Source organism: Muscardinus avellanarius (genome assembly GCF_963383645.1).
Source record: "Muscardinus avellanarius genome assembly, chromosome: 6".
Classification (NCBI taxonomy): domain Eukaryota; kingdom Metazoa; phylum Chordata; class Mammalia; order Rodentia; family Gliridae; genus Muscardinus; species Muscardinus avellanarius.
Window position 1 is genome coordinate 136,515,210 of NC_137791.1, and position 22,806 is coordinate 136,538,015.

The following is a 22,806-nucleotide window of genomic DNA, read 5'->3' on the forward strand; positions in this document are numbered from 1 at the left end:
AAAGGACTGACCTGTGAGCTGTGTGGGATGGGAGCACGGTGAGGGGAAGGTACGGAGGGGCGCTGAGTCCAGGGGATTATCTGGGAGACTTCCCAGACGTGGCGTGGATTCAACTGAGGGCTAAAGGTCGTTTAGGAGCAAACAAGAACTCGGGTGGGTATGAGGGAAGAGGGTCCCAGGATGAAGACCATCCTGGACCAAGGCCTGGCCGACGGAGCCTGGGAGGAGACGGTGGCATCTTCACACAAGGGAGGGAGGAAGTATTTTACTCAGCAGCAGAACCGTGCGCAGAGGCAGCAGTTCCTGGGAGAAGGCTCACACACACAGTAGGCAGCTTCCGAAGGGAGCCCGAGCGCCGCGTGCGTGGAGAGCGAGCTCCCACCCCGCAGAGCGGCCGGCGGGATGAGATGGCAGCAGTGCTGCGCATTCCATCCTGGATGGGCCGGGAAAACAGGCTGAGCTTCTTCTCAGCTGTCACTCTGGCGCCACAGAAACCCCTCTGGGGACAGGGAGACCATATCAAATATAAATCGATAGGTTAAAAATACGCTTGTCCCCGCCCGTCACTCTTGCTGTCTGCTCTATCTCCAGGGTCTGGCTTCGCCTCGGGCAGGCTGTGCGCCCGGGCGAGGAGTCGCTTTGTTTCCAGAGAGGAAAGGCCTCTCTCCTTCTTTTTTAATCATCGCTGCCTCTCAGCTGCACGCTGTCCCGACCTGGCTGACATCCTCTCCCCCTCTCTTCCGTCTCCAATCAGTGGGGAAAGAGACAGTTGGCGGGCCGCCGGCTGCCCGAGCAGAGCCTCGAAGACCCAGCCCCTAAAAGTTCTCCTCTCACGGAGGAATCTGGGTGTGGGAGCCGGTCAGTGTGGTGACCCCAAATTAACCAGGCCAGCAGCCATGTAGGGAACCCGAGGGTGTCCCTTTTTTTTTTTTTTTAAAACCTCCTGGGGTTCCCATGGCAACGGGAGTGTTAGGCGCTGCTAATCCGGACTGGCAGCGAGAGAAATGAAATTTGATGTTGGTGAGAATGCAGCGGCTAGTGAGGTAATTGGGGATCAATCTCCTTCTCCCGGGGGGCTGACGGATCCTCATTTCCTCTTTTTTTTCCACGTGCCAGTTTTGAAGAACATTTGAGGCCTCTCGGACACCTTTATTTTCGTTTTCTCAATGCATTTTCTGCACAGGCGCGCAATGAAAACGGCTTTGTTAACTAGGGCTCGTTGAATAGTTCAACAACAAAATAAAAGTGTGGCTGCTGGCGGTGATGTGCGAAGCCCTCCGGCTGTCCCGCCGTCTCGCCCACCTTTCTTGCCCTCCGTGGGCGGCCCTGCTTCTGAACCCCGCTCCGGGGAAGGATGACGGCCCGGGCTGCGGGGTTTGCGCCTGCCTCGGCCATCTCTGTGGCCCTCGTGGGGACAACTGTCTTCAGAAACGTTGCCAGATGTGCCTGGCACTCACACTGGGACTACTGCCGCGCCTCCCCTCTGGTCACAGTTTGGGATTGCTCGGGGCTGGGCTTCAGGGACCCCTGCCATGTGACAAGTACTGGGCAGACCTCCTAGGGTCAGGATGTCCCCAGAGCCCTTCTGAAGAGCAGAAGCATGTTTTCAGAACAGAGACAAGCCCAGAGCTGAGCGAGGGCCACGGGGTGGCTAGATTCGAGGGACCCCAGCTCCGGGGGGTGGGGGGAATGGCACCGCATCCCTCTTTGAGAACCTCAAGACCCTCTGATGTCCACCTTTTCCTTCTGTTCCCATCACAGGTGATCTTGATCCTGACCAAGTACTATCACGCAGACATGGGGAAGGTTCTGGAAAGCTCTCTGTGGCGGTAAGTCAGATCGACGGCGGGCCTGTCTCCTCCTGCACCTCCTCTAGGCTCCTAGTCGAGGACTGAGACCGCAGCGCCTGGCTTGCTTTGCAGCTCCCGGGTGCTGCTGGTGGCCTTGCAATTTTTTCTTTGGCCAGAAAATACATAAAGGAGAAGTTGGAAGCGGGCCAGGAGTCCCATCGCCGTCGCCGTCGCCGTCGCCGTGGAGGGACGGTGCTCGGCGGGCTCCTGGCCCGTGCGTCTTCTCTCTCCTGTATTTTTCTCCTTCCCTTTGTTTTTTCCTGGAGGAGGAGGGTGTGCCGCGTGAATTCAGGTCAGCGCGCAATTTCCCCTCGCTGCGTCACGGACGTCACACGCGGCTCCTGAGCCCCCGGAGGCGCCACCGTCCTCCGGGTCCAAGTGGGTTTCTTTCTTCTGGGCTTAGCCAAAGAGCTCAGTAAATAAATAGCCCACCAGCAAAGCGGGACATCTCTTTATATGTGAAATGTGATTTCAGCTCGGGAACATTAGGCACCTTTGATGTTTTCACTGAGATGACAGAGGCGGCTCTGAGTGGACGTGGTGGCCATTGTCATCTTTAGTATTTATGATGCCCAGGGGGAGACAGCCCTTCTGGGCTGTGCTTTTAGGGTTTTCTCTAACGAGGATTCTTTTATTTTGGTGCTGGTGATTAAACCGGGGTGGGGGTGGGGTTACCTCTGAGCTATACCCCCAGCCTTTCTTATTTTTTGTCTTGAAAGAGGGTCTCACTAAGTTGCTGAGGGCCTCACTAAATTGCCATGGCTGGCCTCAAACCTATGATCCTTCTGTGTCAGCCTCCCAAGTACTGGGATGATAGGCGTGCACCACGTCCAGCCTTTCCCATATGGAGTCTGCTTCTCCCCTCAACAGTGGTGCTCTGGGCCTGGAACCGTTTTGACTGCCACTCATGTTTCCTGAGTAGCAATTTATTTTTACTCCTTCCTTCTCTCTTTCTCTCTTTCTTTTTCTTTCTTTCTTTCTTTCTTTCTTTCATATTGGAGACTACACCCCCAGGCCTATTTTATTTTTTATTTTTATTTTTCATTTTGAAATGGGGTCTCAGTAGGTTGCTATGGGTCTTGCTAAGCTGCTGAGGCTGGCCTTGAACCTGTGATCCTCCTTTCTCAGCCTCCCAAGTACAGGGATTACAAGCGTGCGCCACCGTGCCCCTCCGTTTTTAATTCACTTTTCTACTTGGCAAATACCTTGTTGATCAGGATTCCTGATGTGTGGGGACACCGGGGTGGGGTGTTCTTGGCTCTTGGCTTTGCTTTTAGCTAGGGCGGCTGGAGCCCCGCTGAGCTGGCTCGCACAGAAGGGGTTTCTGTACTACTCTCGAGGTCATTGAAATGCCCCCTGGAGCTGCATTCTTCTTTGCTGTAGAAGGAGCCTGGTTCTTGGGAGCTAGCTGGCCCAGCCCCCTGTGGTGGTAACGCGGCCCCCTGTGTGCCCCTGAGTTTTGCTTACCCCTCCGCCACACGTGTCTCCGTCCTGCTCCGCCACGGGCCAGCCGCAGTCACAGACTTGTGTAGACAACATGTCTCCTGACGTCCTCCCTCCTCCTAGTGGCTTTACGTGTTGGGAAACTCGCTCTCGGAATATCTCTGCGACTCCGGCCTCAGATGGGGTGATCTATTGTCTTTGGAAGAGAGCAGAAATCATAGAGCCTTAAGTGTCTGAGGACTGGTTTCAGGGTCACTTCTCCCGGGGAGGGCCTCCATGGCCACACGAGGTAGAGGGTCCGCGGGCAGATGGCCCCCTTGGCTCTGAAGTGGCCAGAGGACTTGGTGAAGACTTCTAACCCTCCAAGCAGAATTCCTCAGCTGCCTTGGTGGCCTGACTCGCCAGTCAGGCACCCAAGAGCTTTGGGGCTTTGCTGACCCGTCCTCTGGGACACCTGCCCTAGAGGTTTCCAGAACGCTGGGCTTCCTCTGCCTGTGGGGATATCTCCGTGTGGCTGGAGGTGGTTTTACCTCTGAGCGATACCCCCAGCCTTTCTTATTTTTTGTCTTGAAAGAGGGTCTCACTAAGTTGTTGAGGGTCTCACTACATTGCCGAGGCTGGCCTCAAACCTATGATCCCTTTGTCTCAGCCTCCCAAGTACTGGGATGATAGGTGTGCGTGGCTGGGGGTGGAGGAGACGCTGCCATCTGAGTGTCATGACAGCAGTGAGTGGTGCTTCCTGGTGGAACCGTGCCTGCACCCACAGACTTGCTGTAGCTCACACTTGCCAGCTCCTCAGGGTATGGGGGACCAAAAGAGGCCAGCCCCATGGCTGGGGCCAGGACTCCAGAAGCAGGTGGGAAAGCCCAGCCTGCACCCGCCACCTCGGAGCCGCCGCAAGGGGCAGGGAGCCTCCCGGAGCCGCAGTCTGCACATCTGAAAAACGTGGCCAAGATGCCCGAGATGGAGGCGGTGGGGACCGCGGGCAAGAACATACAGATGTCCCCAGAACGGCTCGTGGCCTAAATTTAGTTTTTTTCCCCAAACCAATCAACAGATCTTAATTTTCCACCCTCCGCTCTCATCACCATCTCTGCATCCAGCCGTTCCGCCGTCTTTATTAAAAATGCATGCAGAAGCCTCAGTCATTCCGGAGAGTTCTCCCACGTCCCCAGCCGTGGGCGCAATCACTCCCTTTGTTTGTATCGTCTATTTCCTGCTGACGTCCCCAGCAGAGGCAGACGCGATGGAGCCCCGCGCCCTCCCTCCGTCACTTACAAGACACCTCTCTGGAGCAACGTGTGGCCCTGCTCGCCGCTCTTTGGGCTGCGGCCGGCACCTCCAGCTGGTCCCCGTGACACCCAGCCTTCCCCGTGTCCGTGCAGCTGGAAAAGCTTTAGGCCGTGGCCTCGCTTTTCGATTTGTTCCTTGGGAGAGACTTCTGGGGTCCCGTCGCTGAGCCTAGAGAGAGCAGAGTCCGGGTGGATGCCGGGCCCCAAATCTTCAAGGGCTCTGCTCTCTGGCAGCACACAATCCTGCAACTTTTCTAAAACTTACTAGTTTGTTGTTATTCTGTTTTTGTTTCTTTTTTTTTTTTTCTGCAGTGTCGGGGATTGAACTCAGGGGCATTCTACCAACCTCCGCGCTACACGCCCAACCCTGTTTTATCCTTTATTTTTTTAATTTTTTTTTTGTTGTTGTACTGAGGATGGAATCCAGGGACATTCTACCTCTGAACTACACCCCCAGCCCCGTTTTTTATTCTTTATTTTGAAAAGGGGTCTCACTGAGTTGCAAAGGGCCTAAGTAGCTGAGGCTGGCCTCAAACCAGGATCCTCCTGTCTCAGCCTCTGGACTGCTGGGATGACAAGTGTGCACCGCCATGCTCAGCTAGTTTGTTAATCTAATTGACGTCCTCTCAGTTTCTAGTGAGGAGGAGCAGCCCCCCTCCCCAATCCCCGTTGTCTCTTTGGAGGACAGACGACAGTGTCTCCTCTTCTGTCTATATTTTCACGCTGGGACTTGGGCGAGGAGCCTGAGAGGCTGGAGCCGGTTCTCAGACCTCCCTGGGATGCCGCCAGCCCTCCGTCTGCGTCTGAGGCATGGGTGGGATGGGGCGATGGGAGGCTGAGTGCCACGTCTGGGGAGCGTGTGTTAAATGGGGCTGTTAAAGACACACTTACTGAAAGCACAGAACTTCCCAAGAATCCTCCTGTGGAATTGCAAAAATACATTTTTAATGACAGGTATGGTATTTACATTTTAGAAACGACACTCCTAAATCGAAGCCAAATACGTTTTTAATTGTCTTGCATTTAACAGGCCCCATACAGTAGCTCCCCCCCCCCCGCCCGGCTTCCACGATCCAATGACCCGTCCCTTCTTCTGCTCAGCTGCAAGGCGCCTTTGAATCCACGTAAGAGGCTGGGTAAGGAGGGGAGCGAGACCCCGGGCCCTGGCCAGTATCAGGAGCTAAAGACTCCTCTCCTGCTCTCTTTAACAGCCCTTCTCGAGCCAGGGCCGGTGTTTGGGACCATGCTGGGGTGCTTGGCTGGTTTGTACTGAGGTTTAAACACAGGCTTACTCTATCTCCGAGCTACCCCCTGGCCCTTTTAATTTTTCTCTTTGAAACAGAGTTTCACTAAGTGGCCGAGGGTCTCGCTAGGTTGCTGAGTCTGTCCTCGAACCTGCAATTCTTCTATCTCAGCCTCCCAAGTCCTGGGGATTACAGGTGTGTGTCACCACGTGAGCATGACCACCCTGATTTTATTCGCTGTCTGAGTTCAGCGGCCAGTCCTATGGCCACCGCGACGAATGACCACAGACTGGAGAGCTTAAAACAACAGAAATGTGTCCTCGTGTAGTCCTGGGGTGTCCAGGGCGGCGCCTTCTCTGATGGCTGGAGGGGGCCTTCTTCCTGCAGCTCCTGGCGTCCGCTCTGCTCTCTCCCTGCGACTGTGTCCAAGGTGTTCCCTGTGCCCCCGTCTCAATTTCTCCTAAGGAACCAGCCACTGAGTTTAGGGCCCAGCTGGATAGTCCCGCAGGTGCCAATCCTGTCAGCAGAGACCCCTTTGCCAAATAAAGTCACTGCACAGGTGCTGGGGTTCAGGACGGGGGCATCTCTGTAGGGGCCTCTGTCCGGCTCTCGACACAGTCCATCGCTAAGTCTGTAACTCTAGTGCCCCCTCTGGGTGGATTCCCACACGGCCCCCGCGCCCGTCTGTCCCTGTCCCTGGGCCATGTCCCTTTCATCTGGGCCTGGAAGGCACCACAGGTGTGGCTCCTGCCCCGCCTCCGTCCTCTCTCCTGCGAGGTCCAGGGACTTGAGAGGGACCCATGCATTTTCTTCCTCCTGGCTCTTCTCCGGTGGTCCCTCATGGCCATGGCTGACCACCTGAACCCCTGCGCCCAGCCCTGGCCCCCCAGGAGTGTGTGGGGGGCCCGAGTGAGGGGTGCCGAGGGAGCCTAGCGGATGCGGGCGCTCCTGGTACCTCTGAAGGTCCATGTGACGTCTGTGTCCGCTCCCTAACAGGGCTGTCGTTATTTCAAGACAAAAAGCAACACTGTGGGAAAAATCAAGAACCCGTCTTGTGTGCGGGCGCCCGCCCACCCGTGGGAGAGGAGGGATCACTAGCTCAGCTCAAGGCTCAGGGCCCCCTTGGGTCTGACACTGTGATGGGGTGACTGGTACGATGGAAGGGCTTCCTGTGATGCTGGACTGTCCATCTTGCAATGGGCCCGGGCCCAGGGATGAAGTGGACCCGTGAGGCAGAGCAGAAGCCGGCCCCTCTGGCTGGGTCTGCACGAGTCTTCTGTGTCCGGGGTCTGTGTGTCTCCACTCCCCGCATTGTCTTCTCCACGTTTTCTAGACACTGGCTGTCTTTCCAGGGCCCCTATGGCTGCCCGTCAGACCTCTTGCCCTTTCAGGGACCGTGCTTGCCCCTTGGGGGCGCTGTTGCTCCCATCTGGAAGCCTGGCCTGGGGAGGAGGTCTCCAACTTTTACCACACAGAGATCTCCTGAAAGCGCGGGTTCTGACTCCCGGGCCTGGGGCATTTTGGCCAGTTCTGGGAGGTGCCAATGTCGCGGGTCCACGGGTAGCAGGGAGGTACCGATGCCGCGGGTCCACGGGTAGCAGCCCAGCTGCGGCTCATCTGGGAGCCTTTGCAGTATGAAATGGGCTGCTTGGCTGAACCGGGACCAGCTCCATCCACAGAGGGGCCTGTGCTCCCCGCGGCCACCTGCCCAGGGTGTGCGTGGCCCTGCCCCTGTGGTGGCCCCCACCCCACTGGGTCAGCAAAGGCTCTCTCCCCACAGGGCCTCCTGCCGCTCGGTGTAGAAGCCCCAGCGTTCTGTTTCCCAGCTCTCACTGAAGTCTGAGTTTTGTTCATGGTTTGTCCTCCTCCCGTTACCCACCCCCATCACTAGAACATAAGCCATCGAGGATGAAGATGCCACGCCCAGCTCGTTGACCATGGGGTACCCAGGGCCAAGTGCAGATCTGACACGAGGGACGCATGTCTGGAATTGGATGGGTGGATGAACGGATGGGTGGACAGATGGATGGATGGACGGACGGATGGACGGACAGACGGATGGATGGATGGTCGAATGGATGGATGGATGGATAGGTAGATGGATAAATGGATGGGCAGATGGGTGGACAGATGGATGTATGGATGAACAGATGGGTGGACAGATGAACAGATGGGTGGATGGATGGATGGATGGATGGACAGACAGGTGGATGAATGGATGGACAGATGGATAGATGGATGGACGGATGGATGGATAGATGGAAGGATGGATAGATGGATGGAAGAATGGACAGATGGATGGATGGATGTATGGATGGATGGATACATAGATGGATGAATGGATGGGCAGATGGGTGGACAGATGGATGGATGGATGGATAGACAGGTGGATGAATGGATGGAAAGATGGATAGATGGATGGATGGATGGGTAGATGGAAGGATGGATAGATGGATGGAAGAATGGACAGATGGACAGATGGATGGACAGATGGAAGGATGGATAGATGGGTGGAAGAATGGACAGATGGGTGGATGGTTACACAAATGATGGATGATCAGATAGATGGGTAGATAGATGGATAGATGGATGGATGGACAGATGTTGAATGGATGGATGGTGGTGTGGTTTGGGGAAACAATACTAAGACCTAGAAGACCCACTATGTTCATGGGGCCATCCTCGGGGAAGCCAGGGACACAAAAGAAAGTGTCTGATGCTGTCACAGGAAGGGGCTCTGGGCCCATTTTGAGTCAGAAAGAAAAAGAAAGCTGGCCTTGCCTGGCTGGCCACGCCTTCCTCTACCATGAGGCAGACTCTGGGACCACCTTTCCTCCACACACTGGGCAGTGTGCGCGGGTTTGAAATAGAGGGCGCCGTCCCATAGCTTGGGTGTTCATGCTTATGCCATTCCTGCACCAGGACGACATCCCACCATCCACGGGGACCTTTGGCCTTGGGCAGGGTCTTGCCAGGAGCAGCCTCAGGTGCACTGGGGAGGGTGGCCTCTGTATCTTGGGGTGACTTGGTTGAATCCTCTTCTTTTCTTTTGGTGGTGGTACTGGGGTTCCTGGAAACCTTTCTACTTCCGGGGTACACTCCCAGACCTATTTTTTAAATATTTTTATTTGGAAACAGGGTCTCTTAAGCCAGCGCGGCAGGCTTCAAACCTGCACGATCCTCCTGTCTCCGCCTCCCAAGCGTGGGGATTACAAGCGTGCGCCACCACGCCCGGCTGAATCCTCTTCTTGTCATGGGTGGGAGAGGGGTCTGGAGCCTGTGCAGAGGGCATGAAGAGCCCAGCACGGGCCTCGCCCCGTCGGTAGAGGCAGGGACCATTCCCGGACGCTCCGGCTCCCCTTCCCCTCTCCTTTGCTGTCAGTGTGGGCTCATATGTTTAATTTGGGCCAATGGGTGGTGAGCAGGAATACTGTAGGGTGAGCTGCTAACATTTGAGACATGTTCTAAGCAAGCAGAGCCGAGCCTAGCTCAAGCCCTGTCACCAGCTGAAATCAATGTTAATTTTTCCTATCGGTTAGGGATTTCTCTCGGTCTTGAATAGATCCAGATTAACTGAAACACTATCCTCTGTCGTCCCCGCCCCACCTAGAGGGAATCTCCGCCTTTAAATCGAATCAGCGTGGCTCAGTCTGCTTATGTTTTATACCTCACATATAAAGCAATTAAACACATAAAGTGATAGACAACCGTAATTCATATCAATTGTGGATAGACACGTAGACATGTCAGTCTGCAATCGATATGTTCCCCGCTCAGCTTGTTTTAAGAGTTGATGTGAATGATGTCATCCTGCATTTTGGAGTTTGGTTTCTAGTCTCCCTTGTGGCTTTGGTCACGGGGTGCCTGGCTGATTTATGCCTTCCCCGGCTGCGGGAGCGTTTGGATTATCTTGTCCCCCAGCATTTTGCTATTCTGATCACCGAGCATCCTTGCTGCGTCTTCGGGCTGGTGCCCTGGGCGGCGTGACTCGCTCAGCCTGCCCTCGCTCCCCTCGCCGGCTCGTCTGCGGGGCGCCTTGCTGCCCCGAACTCTCAAGTCTGATGACCGCCGTGGCCGCTCTCAAGTGGGACCGAGCTTGGAGTTGTCTTACGTCACCTTTCCTCAGGACTCGAAGGTCCTGTTCGGTGTATGAACGTTTCGGGTCCCTGCTGTTTGGCTGGCTGGTGCAGCATGCACCTGTTTCTCTGCTGGGTTGTTCAATTTATTCGTGACCCTTACCACTCATTGTGAATAGCACAGCTGTGTCTGGACCCTGGATTTGAACGCTGCGTCCACTGAACCTGGCTTGAGCACCTAGCTGTGTCCCTCCTTCTTCCCTTTAACCTTCTAGGAAGCTCCAGCCTTCTAACATAGTTCCTTCCCCGCAATGTTTTATCGGGACGCCACCTTTATGTCTCAAAGGGCCATTCTCAGAATAGCAATTAGAATGTAAGAATCAGCAGCCTGGCCTGGAGGCACGTGCCTGTCATCACAACACTTGAGAGGCTGAGACAAGAGGATCTCAGGTAGGAGGCCAGCCTCAGCAACTGAGACCCTGTTTCAAAATAAAAAATGTAAAACAGGGTTGAGAGTGTATTACAAGGCATAATGGCCCTGGGTTTGATCCCTGTACCAAAAAAAAAAGAATGTATCAGTCAGCTGTTGTACCACCAATGCCACGTAACAGCTACCACCCCAAGGGCTGACATGTTGGTTGATTTAGACAGGACGGCGTGGTCCGCCTTGGGTACTGGCTGGAGGCCGGGGCCTGTGCCACGTGAGTTTGTCCTGGGACCCACACTGGTAGGAGTCAGGTGAGGCCATCAGGACGCGGTCTCCTTCAGGACACTGGGGCTCAAGGGCCCCCGCCCCGCGAGCTCCCGCTGGATTCCACTGGCCAAGGACAGTCAGGGTGGAGCCGTGTCCGTGGGGAGGGGAGCGGAGGGGGCATTTGCTGGCTGGCACGGCATCGGGGTGGGGGCTAACGGCTCTTTCCAGCATATACTTGTTTTGTGGCCATCTTTGACAAATACCCTTAGGGTGGGAAAGGTAAGCAGGCTTCTCTGGGGTGGGGCTTGTCAAGGACCCCCACGCACTGTTTCTCTCCAGGGAAGTCCCACAACCGTTTTCTATCTTGTTTCACTCCATGTTCTTTAATTTGTATTCTATCTAATTTAAATTTTGTATCATTTTTAAACTTCAATTTTGTTGCATTTATATTTATTTAACTTTAAATTATTTTATTTTATTTTATTTTTTGTGGTACTGGGGATGGAACCCCAGGTAATCTACCTCTGAGCTATACCCCCAGTCCTACTTCTTAGTCTTTTTATTTTTATTTTATTTTATTTTTGTGGTATTGGGGATGGAACCCAGGGGCATTCTACCTCCAAGCTCCAGCCCTATATTTTTTTATTTTTTATTTTGAAACAGGGTCCCACTGAGTTGCAAAGGGCCTCACTAAGTAGCTGAGGCTATCTGCGAACTGCGATCCTCTGGTCTCAGCCTCCCGAATGCTGGGATGACAAGCGTGCGCCACACGCCCGACGATTCTATTTTGTTTTACATATACATTTTAAAACTTACCTTATTTTTGTTCTGTTGACCATTGCCTGAGGTTGGGTTCCATGCAACACACTTTGGGAATCTGTCTCACGGCGTTTGTATTCCAGTGGGCGGGCATTGGAGCATCACTAATAATGTTACTCTGGCATCCTATTATACTTAAGATCACACTTGAATTTATGTACAGTGTCTCCCTCCCCCCCAGCCCCAAGTACTGGGATCAGACCCAAGACCTGGACGGTGAGCTCTACCCTGAGCCCCGTGCCCAGCCGCCGCTCTCCTGGTCGGCATTGTAGAGCAGGAGGAGTTGAGGTAACGAGACCACCAGAAGGCTTAGGGGTGTCAGAGTCCCCCTAGGCCTGAGCCAAGGGTGAGACAGGCAGAGCCGGGTGCAGGGCTTTTGCTGGCCCATGGGCAGCCATAATTGCGGTGCTGATGGGGGCCTTCGCGGCAGGGGAAGCCACAGCTTGCTGATGGAGGGTTAAAGGATGATGTGTGGGAGGCTGAGACAGGAGGATTGCAGGTTCAAGGCCAGCCTCAGCAACTTAGGATGCCCTCTGCCACTTAGTGAGACTCTGTTTCAAGATAAAAAATAAAATGGGGCTGGAGATATAGCTCAGAGGTAGAATGTCCCTGGGTTCAGTCCCTAGTACCACAACAAACAAACCAACAATGGTGTTTTTGCCCCCATGGAGGCCCAGAGGAGGGGTTTGGAGAGAAGCAGTCCGTATCTCCACGGAGACTGTGCCACCACCGCCCTCGGTCTCAGTCCTGGCCGTGTGACCTCTTTCTTGGTGACACTCTAGCCTCCTGTCAATGAGCAGCTAGCCATTCAGCGCTGGCCGCAGACCCGGGGCACTCGGGAAGATGGCATCAGTCATCTCCTGCATTCGTCCTAAGGTCACCATGGAGATCTGAGCTGGGTTTAAACGGGACTCGGGCAGATCGGGATGGTGGAGAGGTCCTGTCTTGAGAGTCTGCAGGGTTTGGGTCTAGGCAATAAAAAATGCGGTGAAAATCAGTGAGCCGGGAGGCGAGCTGCGGGGCCGGGGAGCCTGTAAAGTGCTCCTGGACAAACACCGGGTGACTGGGGGGCAATGAGAGTTTGGGGACGTCCCTCTGCGTCCCCAGCCCTCCTGGCCTCGCTCTCCATCTTTACTGGCCCTTCCTCGCTCCTGGCTCCAAGGACCTCCTTGTCACCAGGGCTGTCTTCCCTGTCTGCTGACCTGCCCTCCTCCTTCCTCCTTCCCTCCCTCTCCCCTCCCTCCTATCCATCTATCCCATCAGCCCTGGATGTGTCCACTCATCCGTCTTCTTTCCTACCTTTATTTCTACTCTCCGTCCACCTTTTCTCCTTCTTCCTCCCTATCCTTCTATTCACCTGCTATCCATCCACCATCCATCTACCTTCCACCATCCTCCCATCCATCCATCCATCCATCCATCATCCATCCATCTACCCATCCATCATCCATCATCCATTCATCTACCCATAATCTAGTCACACATATACCCACTATCTACCCACTCATCCATCCACCCACCATCCTCCCATCCATCCATCACGCATCTACCATCCATCCATCAATCATCCATCTACCCATCATATGGTCACACACACACCCATTATCTACCCAATTATCCATCCATCCACCATCCTCCCATCTACCCAACCATTCATCATCCATCATCCATCCATCCATCCATCCATCCATCCATCATCCATCCATCTATCCATCCATCCATCCATCTAACCATCATATGGTCACACATATACCCATTATCTACCCACTTATCCATCCATCTACCATTCTCCCATCCATCCATCCATCCATCCACCCATCCATTCATCATCCATCCATCATCCGTCTATCATCCATCTACCATCTATCATCCTCCTATCCACCCATCTATCCATTCATCCATCATCACTATCATCTATCCATCATCCACCCATCTGTTCATCATCCATTAATTTATTCATTCACTATCAGTTCATCAGTTCATCCATTCATCCATCTTCCATCCATTCATACATCCATCACTCATCCATCTGTTCATCATTCATCATCCATCCATCCATCCATCCATCCATCCATCCATCCATCCAGACTCTGGTCCCCAATCTCAAGAGCTGAGTGGTGGGTACAGATGAGGAAACAGCCCATGATGGGGTCCTGTAGCCCACACTACCAGGAGGCCCAGAGAAGCAGGGAAGCAGGAGGTGCCCCACCCTGTTGGAGCAGAAAAGGCGGTGGTCAGGGAAGACTTCCTAGAAAAAGAGGCGTCACAGCGTCCTCTGCCCCGCACCGTGCCTGCCATGCCGGCAGCATGGGTTTGTGTGTCTCCTCTCCTCCCAGCTCATCCCCTCTGCCTCCCATGCATCTGCTGAGCTTGTCAAGTCCATGCAGCAGATTCCCAAAGTCCTCCTGCTGTGCAGAAGCCTTACAGAGCAGAGGGGCTGGCCTTGGGGGCGGGGCGTCCTGCCCTCCCTGATCTAGCCAGGCCTGCATCCCACTTCTGCTGCAGGACCAGGACCTGCCAACAGACTCGCCCCCCGCCCGGCTCCCTGGCATCACGTGCCCTCTGCCTATTGCTCCTCCCTCTGCTGCATCCCTCTCATCCAACGCCATCATGACAGCCATCCCAGGGCAGAAGATGTCAGGGACAAAGCCGAGGAGGGCAGGTGGCCCGGTAGCTCCTGCCCGGGCAGAGCGTTTGCTCTGGACGTAGCATTCTAGCAGTGTGCAGGGGACCTGGTGTCTCTCCCTGCGGGATGAGTCCTGCCCATGTGGGTGAACCCACATATTTTGAGCCCCGGCTGGCTTCCCAGTCCGTGTGATTATCTCTGGTGCCTTCCTGAAAATCGGGTGACAGATGCTCATCAGGAGGGGCCTGTGAACTGGGGGCTGATGATCCGAGTGCCAGGCCCGTGTAGCCCAGAGCCCTCTCCTCTGGTGTGACACGGTGCCCCTCTCCCGTCCCTGGGCGAGGCGACAGTCTCTGGCCGTCCCCTTGTTTTAGATGTCTGTTTCTTTAGGTCTGGTTTTCTGTGCTCCCTAACCCTGGCGGCAGCTCTGGGCTGACGTGGACCCCAGGCTTGCTGAGCTAAATTGCCACCCACAAAGTGTCCCCGCGAATGTCAGTGGCCAGGCCTTGGAGTCCACACCGGGAGCCCTTGGAAAGAGTCTTCAGGTGAAGATTGGCAAATCCTGCTCTAAGAAATTTGCCCTAAAAAAATACCTTGCTTTTAAACATTATAATTATAGTTCATGAGAATTGGGGGGGCTATAAAATACATGAGGCATAAAAGCGATTCTCACGCTAACCCTGCCTCATGAGATTAAAACTATTAATATCTGAGATGAATATTCTCGCTAGTCTTTTTAAGATGCAAATGTATACATGTTTTTATAAATTTTGAGTCCTGGCGGAATTATGTATTAAACATTTTCTTATTCGCGGGCATATTTTCACAACTGCTATTTTTAATGGCTGTATAATACACTCTCATCTGGAGGAGGTATTATTTATTTAACCAAGTTCTCATTTTTAGACATCTGAGCCATTTTCAACTTTCACTAATGTAAAGATGCAAAAAGAAGAAGAAGAAGAAGAAAATAAAGGCAGACATGGTGGCGCATGCTTGTAATCCCAGTACTTGGAGGCTGAGATAGGAAGATTCTAGGTTCATGGCCAGCCTCAGCTGCTTAAGTGAGGGCCTCTGCAACTTAGCGAGACCCTGTTGCAAAAATTAAGAAAAAATAGGACTGGAGGTATAGCTCAGAGGCAGAATGCCCTGGGTTCAATCCCCAGTACCACACACACGCACACACACACACACACACACACACACACACACACACACACGCTGTGGTGAGAGTCCTTGCGTGTGCACCGCTCCCACATGGAGGAGTATTTTCTTAGGCTGGCCCCTAGGAGACGCTCTCTCCTGTCATCGGATCTCAGGGCATTGGGATTCCACGTGTGTTCTGGTGCATGGGGGATCTCTCTCTGGGTCTGTTATTGAGTCACTGGGGAATGGAGAAATTAAAGAACCACTTAGACAAAAAGAAAGAAGCTAAATGGGAGGCCTGGCTCCCCTCCTGGTGTGGGCTTATCTCCCGCTGAAGGAAGGCCTCACGAGGCGAGACAGGATCTGTTTGGCGTTCTATAAACCCTGTTAAGGGAGGGAGGCCTCCGACCTAGCCGTTGACTAGGACCAGCCGTGGCCAGTTGCTTTCCAGGGTCGTGAAAGTGTCATGCGTGCCCGAGCCATCAGAGACTCGGTCTGGACAGAGCATGGCAGCCTGCCCCCAGCCCGCTGCCCACCAGTGGCAGAACGCGGAATCCAAGATGGCACGCACATCTGTGTGGTGTGGTGTGGCTGGGCCTCGGACGATGTGCAGGTACGTTGGAAATGGATTCTGAGGGGACTAGAATCTCCCCAGGCAGAAAAGGGCTGGAGGAGCAGAGGGAGGGGAGCAGGGGAGACGCCGCAGGTGCTGGGCATGTGCAACGCTGGCACTGGGTGATTTTCTAATGCTTCTGCCATGAATTGCCACAAACTCTGCCATTTATGGTGGCACATGCCCGTAACCGCAGTACTTGGGAGGCCAAAGCAGGAGAATTGCAAGTTTGAGGCCAGACTGGAAACCCAACCAGGCCCTGACTCAAAACAAAAATTCAAAGGACTGGGGGTGTAGCTCAGAGATAGAGGGCCCCGGGGCTCGATCCCCAGTAATGTAAATAACTAGATAACGAAGTCAGCAAACACTCAGGGCTTCAAGCAACATGGATGCACAGTCTGAGGTCAGCGGTCCAGGTGCCTCCCACACTCTAAGGGGAGGGCGGACACCACCTGCCTCCTCAGCAAACGGCCCATCCCATCTCCATCCCCACAGCCACGACGTTCCTTCTCTCTGACTCTTCTCCCGTGGTACACCTCATCCCCTGGCCAGGGACAAAAATGTTCTCGTTTTACGAGCTTCTGCATAATCCAAGACCACTCCCCATCGCGAGGTCCCTAACTGAACTGGGAATGCAAAACCATGTTCGGAGCCCAGGCCAGGCTCTGGGCAGGGGCTGTGGGTGTGTCTGGGGTGGAGAGGTGAAGTGGGCATTACTTTGTTGATCACGCGGGGCACAGAGTGCCTGGAGATGATGTGAAGAGGGGACGCTCTGACGGGGACGTCAAGGTTCAGCACACAGCCTAAGACACATTCTTAGATAACCTCACTTTGAAAATACGTCTCTGGTATCCCCTCTGTGCCAGGTCTTAGCACTGGCTTTGAAAAAGGTACCAACCCTGGAGAAGAGAAAGGACTGATGGGGGCCCACCGTGTCATACCGAGGAACCCATAAAAGAGGGTAATTGCACATCGCAGAGGAGATCACGTTTGAACTGGGCTTTGGAGGATGGATAGGAGTTTTCCAGACAGAGGCTCAGGGGAAGGGCATTCTAGACCAAGAGACATCATTACAGAGAGCGGCCTTGTGTAGAGGACACCCAAGGAGCTGGACGTGGCTACAGCAGGAGGTGGACAGAGGGCAGTCGGAAACAGGCTGGAGAGTCCAGCAAGGGTTGCACCAGGGTGACCTCGGGTGCCCCGCGGGAGGCCTGGGCTCTGTCCTGCAGTTATGAAGCACTATGCCTGGGTTTTAACGAGCCAGGCTTGTGGATCAGAGCAAGCTCAAGGCTGTGGCTCTTGGAGTGGACTCTGAGGGGAAACTGAGGGCCCAGGGAAGCGATATTTAGACGTCTGGCAGTGAATAAGCGGTCTTTGTGAAGATGCTTGGTCAGTGGAACCCCATCCCTCCTGGCCCCGCCGGACACAGCAAGCACAAAACCCTGTTCCTTGTGTTTCGGGCTGGACACCATATTTTATATTCTCCCAACACACACAGACACACACACACACACACACATACACACACCCCTCTGCCCACGGGCTACAAAGATCAGGCGAGACACACTGTCCAAGCATTGGAGTCACGCTCTGCCCTGCAGATTTAGTGCATTTTAGTACAACTCCCCGAGCGGGAAACGTAAAAAAAACCCTGTCTTTGTTTTCTATTATGTAATAAGCTCGCTTGAGTGTGCTTTAAAGGACGGGGCCATAAACCTATGTTCAGATGAACACAGCCAAGGTCGGCGAGGGGCCGGGGCCTCCCGGGGTTCACAGAGGCGCGTCCATCAGTGGGCGCGGGACGGTCACTGTGTCTCTGGGCTCTGCTAAGAAGGGGCTGAGGGGGCGGCGCGGCCTCCTCTGGGTGAAGTTGGCTTAGCACAAGTGTCCAGCGTGCGGAGCTGTTCGTATTGTGCCGCAAACATCGCTTTGTTTGGGGATCAAGCTAACGGCTGTCATGCAGGAGGGTTGTGGCACCCTGACTCTAGGTGTCCGGCTCTCCCATTTATGAGTGAACTTGGGAGGTCTCTCGCTGTGTTGAAGCCTGTTTGCCCACCTCAAAAATGGATCTAGCTGGGTGTGCTGGCGCACACCTGTAATCCCAGTACTTGGGAGTCTGAGACGGGAGGATTGCAGGTTCGAGGCTAGTCTCAGCAACTTATTGAGGGATACTCAGCAGTTTAGCAATCTGCTTTCAAAACAAGAATTAAGAAAAAAAGGGCTGGGGGTGTAGCTCAGAGGTAGAATACTCCTGGGTTTAATCTCTAATACCTTAAACAAACAAATAATAAAATAATAAAATAAAACGGGTCTCTTTCCTCCTGGAGGTCCCCTGAGAGGGAGCGAGTAGCCCCTGGGGATGCTTTGCGAGGCCCTCGTGGTTAAGGGGCTTGCTCTTCCAGTGTGACCCTTGACCTCCATCCTGACTCAGCAGGACCCCAGCTTGCTGGACAGACTCCCCGAGGTCAGTGCCCGCCAGCTTCTCCCGTAGAGGGCCCAGAGAGGTGACCCCTTCCCACCCTTTCCGTGGAAGGGGCCCTAGGCAGCCCTCCGGGCGCTTGGTACCCATGCATTTTCTGTGGGTGGCTCAGGGGAGTCAAGGATCCACAGACAGAGGCCTGGGAGGATCCCGGAGGAGGGCGATGGACACTTAGGGAGCCTCTGCCAGGTGCCGCAGTGCCCTCAGGTGCCAGTGCTCACCAGTCAAAAGCACGACCACTCCTGCCTCCTCCCTGCCCGCCCGCCTCCCTCCCTCCTCCTGCTCTTCTGAGCATTCCACACATTCTGGGCACCCGACGACCAGAGTCAGCCCAGCCGGCCAGGAGCAGGGGGCAGTCCTTCCGACAGAGTGCTGCCTGGGGCCAGGGGGACACTGAGTGGAGTTGGGGGTGTGGTGGGGGAGGCAGGGCTGTGAAGGTCACAGTCTTCATCTTCACTCTACAAGGAACTTTATAAAATGATGTCCTGTCCTGAAAAGTCTTTCTCAGGAATTAGGGGGCTGGGAGCAGCGTTCCCTGCAGGAGGAATCAGCGAAGAAACAGGGGTGGTGATGTATCAGCTAGCTTTTGGTGCATAACAAATGACCCCCAAACTAGTGGCTGAAGTTTAACCATCATCAAACCATCGTTTAACCTATTGTTTAGCTCAGGATTCTGTGGGTGGACAATATGGCAGGGCTGTGCAGGCAGGGTGTGCATGGGCTGAAGGTGTTGGGGGCTGTCTCTGGCCAACCCCTCTGACCTGAAAGTCCCCTAAAACCCCTCTGCCTACCCTGGCTTTGCCCCCTCACCAGCCCGCCCAAGACTGTGCCTGCTTCTTGGTTGTAAAATCTGCAGGAGCTCACAGTCCCCTGAGCGGAGGAAGAAACTGGCCGGGCAAGGTCTAGTGGCTTGCCCAAGGCACCTGGCATGTTGGTGGCAACCCACCTGGCATCTGCTGATGCTGGACCCCAGGGCACCGGCAGCGGCTCCCGGAGCCCCCGCCTGGTGACGGCGCCTGGCACGAGGGTCCCAGCAGGGCCAGCAGGGTGAGAGCTGCAGCTCTGTGGTCTGGGGCACGGCCGAGCGCATTCTGTATGCGTGAACTCTGTAGCCCTCCCAGCCAAGAATGTCACCACAGACAGGTTCCACCTGCCAGGGAGGCCACCCAGCCAGCGCGTGGGTCAGCATTGCAATCAAGGTTTCGGGGCCGTCAGCCCACGTCCTGCGGTGCTCTGTGCTCTCCACCTCTGCTCCTGGGCCTGCTGGTGCAGATCCCCGCCCCCGCGGCCTTGCGCCACCATGGGCGAGGAGCGCAGGGCCTGGCATGCCCAGTTCAGGGCAGGGCTCGGCTTCTCGGGGCAAGGTGCCGTTCCTCATTCCTTCATGTCCCAAATGCGCCTAAACCCAAGTGTGTGGGGGCAGCAGGGGCCTTGGACCTTCGGTTTTACGGATGCTCCAGATCCCTGTCCCTGGATTGCAGTGGGGTGACCAGTGTCCAGAGCCCCACGGGGTAGCCTGAGGGGCCTTTGGGTGACCCCTAGGTGACCACTCCCTCCGGTGGAGGCCATCTCTCTCCCTTCCTGCTGCCCTTGGGCTTTCGGTGGTTTCCCTGTGTCCTTGGGAATGTCACCAGAGAGCCTGGTTTGGGTGTGGTCAGGCTTTCCCCTTTATTTTGCAGCCACGCCCGCTGTCCTAAATAACTGGTTTAAGTGATGTAGCACCCCCATCAGGAGCCTACTCCGGAGCCACTCTGCCCCCCCAGGCTTGGTAGAAGCTTTGGGGAGAAGAGCTGAGGCTTCTGAGCTGAGGCGTCCTTGTCAGGAGGCCCAGGTCCACGCGGCCCTCTGCTCTTACCAGGTATGCAGAGGTCGGGGCAGCGGGACTGTTTCTGGGCCTCATGTGTGTGAATTAATGTCCGGTATTTGCCTAACTTTGGCCCTGGCCCCCCGGCTGGTCCTGGGCCTGGAGGGTTCTAGACATCCCCAGGGTTCCTGGAGCAGCCTGGGTCTGCAGAGCCACGTCCAGGGCGGGTGCCCAGCACGGGCCGCGCAGCCCTGCTCGGGGGCCCATGGGTGAGGGGAGATCAAGTCCTTATGTTGAGAGGCGCAGGGCCCTGGGGGGGTCTCTGACTACTGAATGCAGTGGTCCCCCAGCCCCAGCCCTGCATTAGAACAGAACCCAGCGTAGTCCAAGCATGGGCCTGGGGCCACAATGCCCCTGTGGGCGCCAGGCAGGAATGTGGGTTCTTCTGGGCCGCAGAGGTTTGGAGACAGGACACTGGAGTCAGGATCTGCCCTCCTGGCGCTGGTCCCCGCAGAGCTCCAGTAGGCGTGGGCTGGGCAGCGTGTGGGTGTGGTGCAGACAAGCAGGCCGTGCTGGGGCGAGGTGTGACTGTGGTCAGGGGCCGGGCTCGAGCCTGCCTTTCACAGCCGGCCACCACGGGCAGGAAGGACCGAGACACTGCCGAGAGGAGGGTGTCTGCCTTGAGGAGCCTCTGGGGAGGAGGCCTGGCCCAGAGGGCCACCGTGGTCCTCGGGATGCTGCCCATCTGGCCAGGCTGTGCCCAGGATGTGGAAGAGGCCCCAAGAACGGATGGGTTTTAATTTATCGAGGGCTTTTAGACCTGGAAGGCGCCCCCGCTGCTCAGCCCTGGGGGTGTCCAGCACTGGTGTCTCTGTCCTTGGAGAGCAGAGCAGGGGAGGATTTGGCTGCAGGTGACAGACGCAGAAGAGCCGGGACCCCACTATTGTGCTCATGGTCCCTGTTCTAGGCCAGGTCTGTCCAGGGAACACGGCAGGGACCGAGGGCAGACAAGACAAAGTGCGTCCAAAGGTGGTGAGCGCCAGAGAGGAGACGTCATGGGAGGGAGCGTCAGGGGACCAGGGGTAACCTCTCTGAGGGGCCAGTTGGGGCAGATGTGAAAGGAGGGCTTCGAGGAGTGGTTCAGGCTGAGGGGACGGCCGAGCAAAGGCCCTGGGGTGGGAACCCCTGGCAGATCACTGGACTTGCTGTAGGTTCACTCCCACATTTGACTTAAGGTTAATGGGGAATCCCTCTGGCCCCTGCAAGTAGAGAAGATGGGATGGGGGAGCCGGGGAAGCAGGGACCCCTGTGAAGTACCTCTTCCCAGGGGCATGTGTGCCTTGGGATGGGGATGTGGCTTTATTTTTTACTTTTATTTTTTACTTTTTTGTGGTACTGGGGATGGAACCCAGGAGCTTTCTACCTCTGAGCTACTCCCAGACCTATTTTATATTTTATTTGGGTTCTCACTAAGTGGCAGAGAGCCTTACTAAGTATCTGAGGCTGGCTTTGAACCTGTGTGATCCTCCTTTCTCAGTCTCCCACATACTGGGATTACAAGCATGTGCCGCCATGCCCGGCGGGATGTGGCTTTAAAAGCTCCTTCATAGCCTGCATGCACAGCTGGCTCTGCCCGATGGCATCCATCTCCTGAGGACCCGGGAGTGGGCATCACCCCATTTAGCAATGAGGAAGCTGAGGCCGAGGCCACAAATGGTGGAGTCAGAACCTGAACCTGGGCCTCTTGGGTGTGGAGGGCCAGAGGCCAAGGACACGGGCTTAGGACCTTCTGTCTTCTCACTGGTCTATGTGGCCTTAGCCAAGTTACTTACCCTCTGTGGTCTCATGTCCACACCTAGGGATGAAATGAGCAGAGTTCCTGCCTCCTGGTGGCTGTGGAGGGCCGTGAGTAGAGCCGGCAGTGCCCAGCAGGCAGGAACCGCAGGCCAGTGCCGGTGCTCAGCACCCTGTCCCCGCGGCATGCAGCAGGCACCCGGGTGTGCTGGGCCAGTTTTCTGGGCTTGCTTCTCCTCGGCAGGGACACGGTTAGACCCTGGAGGTGAAGTGGAGGCAGGTGGGGTACGGGAAGACCCAGCATGCCCCTCCTGGGCTCACACAGTCCTGCTTTGAACAGGACTGCCCAAGTGAACTGCCCTTCCAGAGTTTTCCAAGAGAGCCCTGAGCTAGAATAATTTTTTTTGTGCGTGGTACTGAGGAATGAATTCCAGGGTGTGCTGCGTTACGCCCCCAGCCCTTCCCGTCTGTATTTTGAAACAGAGTCTTGCTAAGTTGCTGATATTGGCCTTGAACCTGCGATCCTCCTTTCTCAGCTTCCCAGCTACTGAGATTACAAGCGTGCACCACCGCACCCGGCTAATATGAATTCTTAAAAAAAGGAAACAGGTGCATCCTTGGGTGCGTTTGTATCTGGCTCCAAGTTTCTACCAATATATATCCCTTCTAAGAAAAGTCTGAGGCAAAAGCCAACAGCTGAACCCTTCCCATCACTTTTGTACCCTGCAGAAGCAGGAGGTCCACCGGAGAGGGAGCTGGGCTTCCTGGTGACGGCACCCGTGGGATGCCCTCACGGTATCTGGCAGCAGGGACTGGCATCTGCCCACATGGGCGGCCGTGGCAGAGCGCTCTGGCCCAGCCAGTTGGGCTGCCTCCTCTGCATCCTGGAGGCCTCTGGGAGCCCCAGGCTCCTGGCTTGGTGGGAC

At 55.3% G+C, this 22,806-nt stretch overlaps 1 protein-coding gene across 1 annotated transcript in view; it reads left to right on the top strand.

The window, feature by feature from the left end:
* The window catches only part of SORCS2 (sortilin related VPS10 domain containing receptor 2), a gene marked incomplete at both ends in the record, with an annotated part of 417,103 nt that overhangs the window by 167,084 nt on the left and 227,213 nt on the right, over window positions 1-22,806 (top strand). Inside the window, one exon of the mRNA XM_080697785.1 lies at window positions 1,762-1,829. Within this exon, the coding sequence (XP_080553911.1) occupies window positions 1,762-1,829 (68 nt within the window). The remainder of the gene's footprint in view (window positions 1-1,761; window positions 1,830-22,806) is intronic.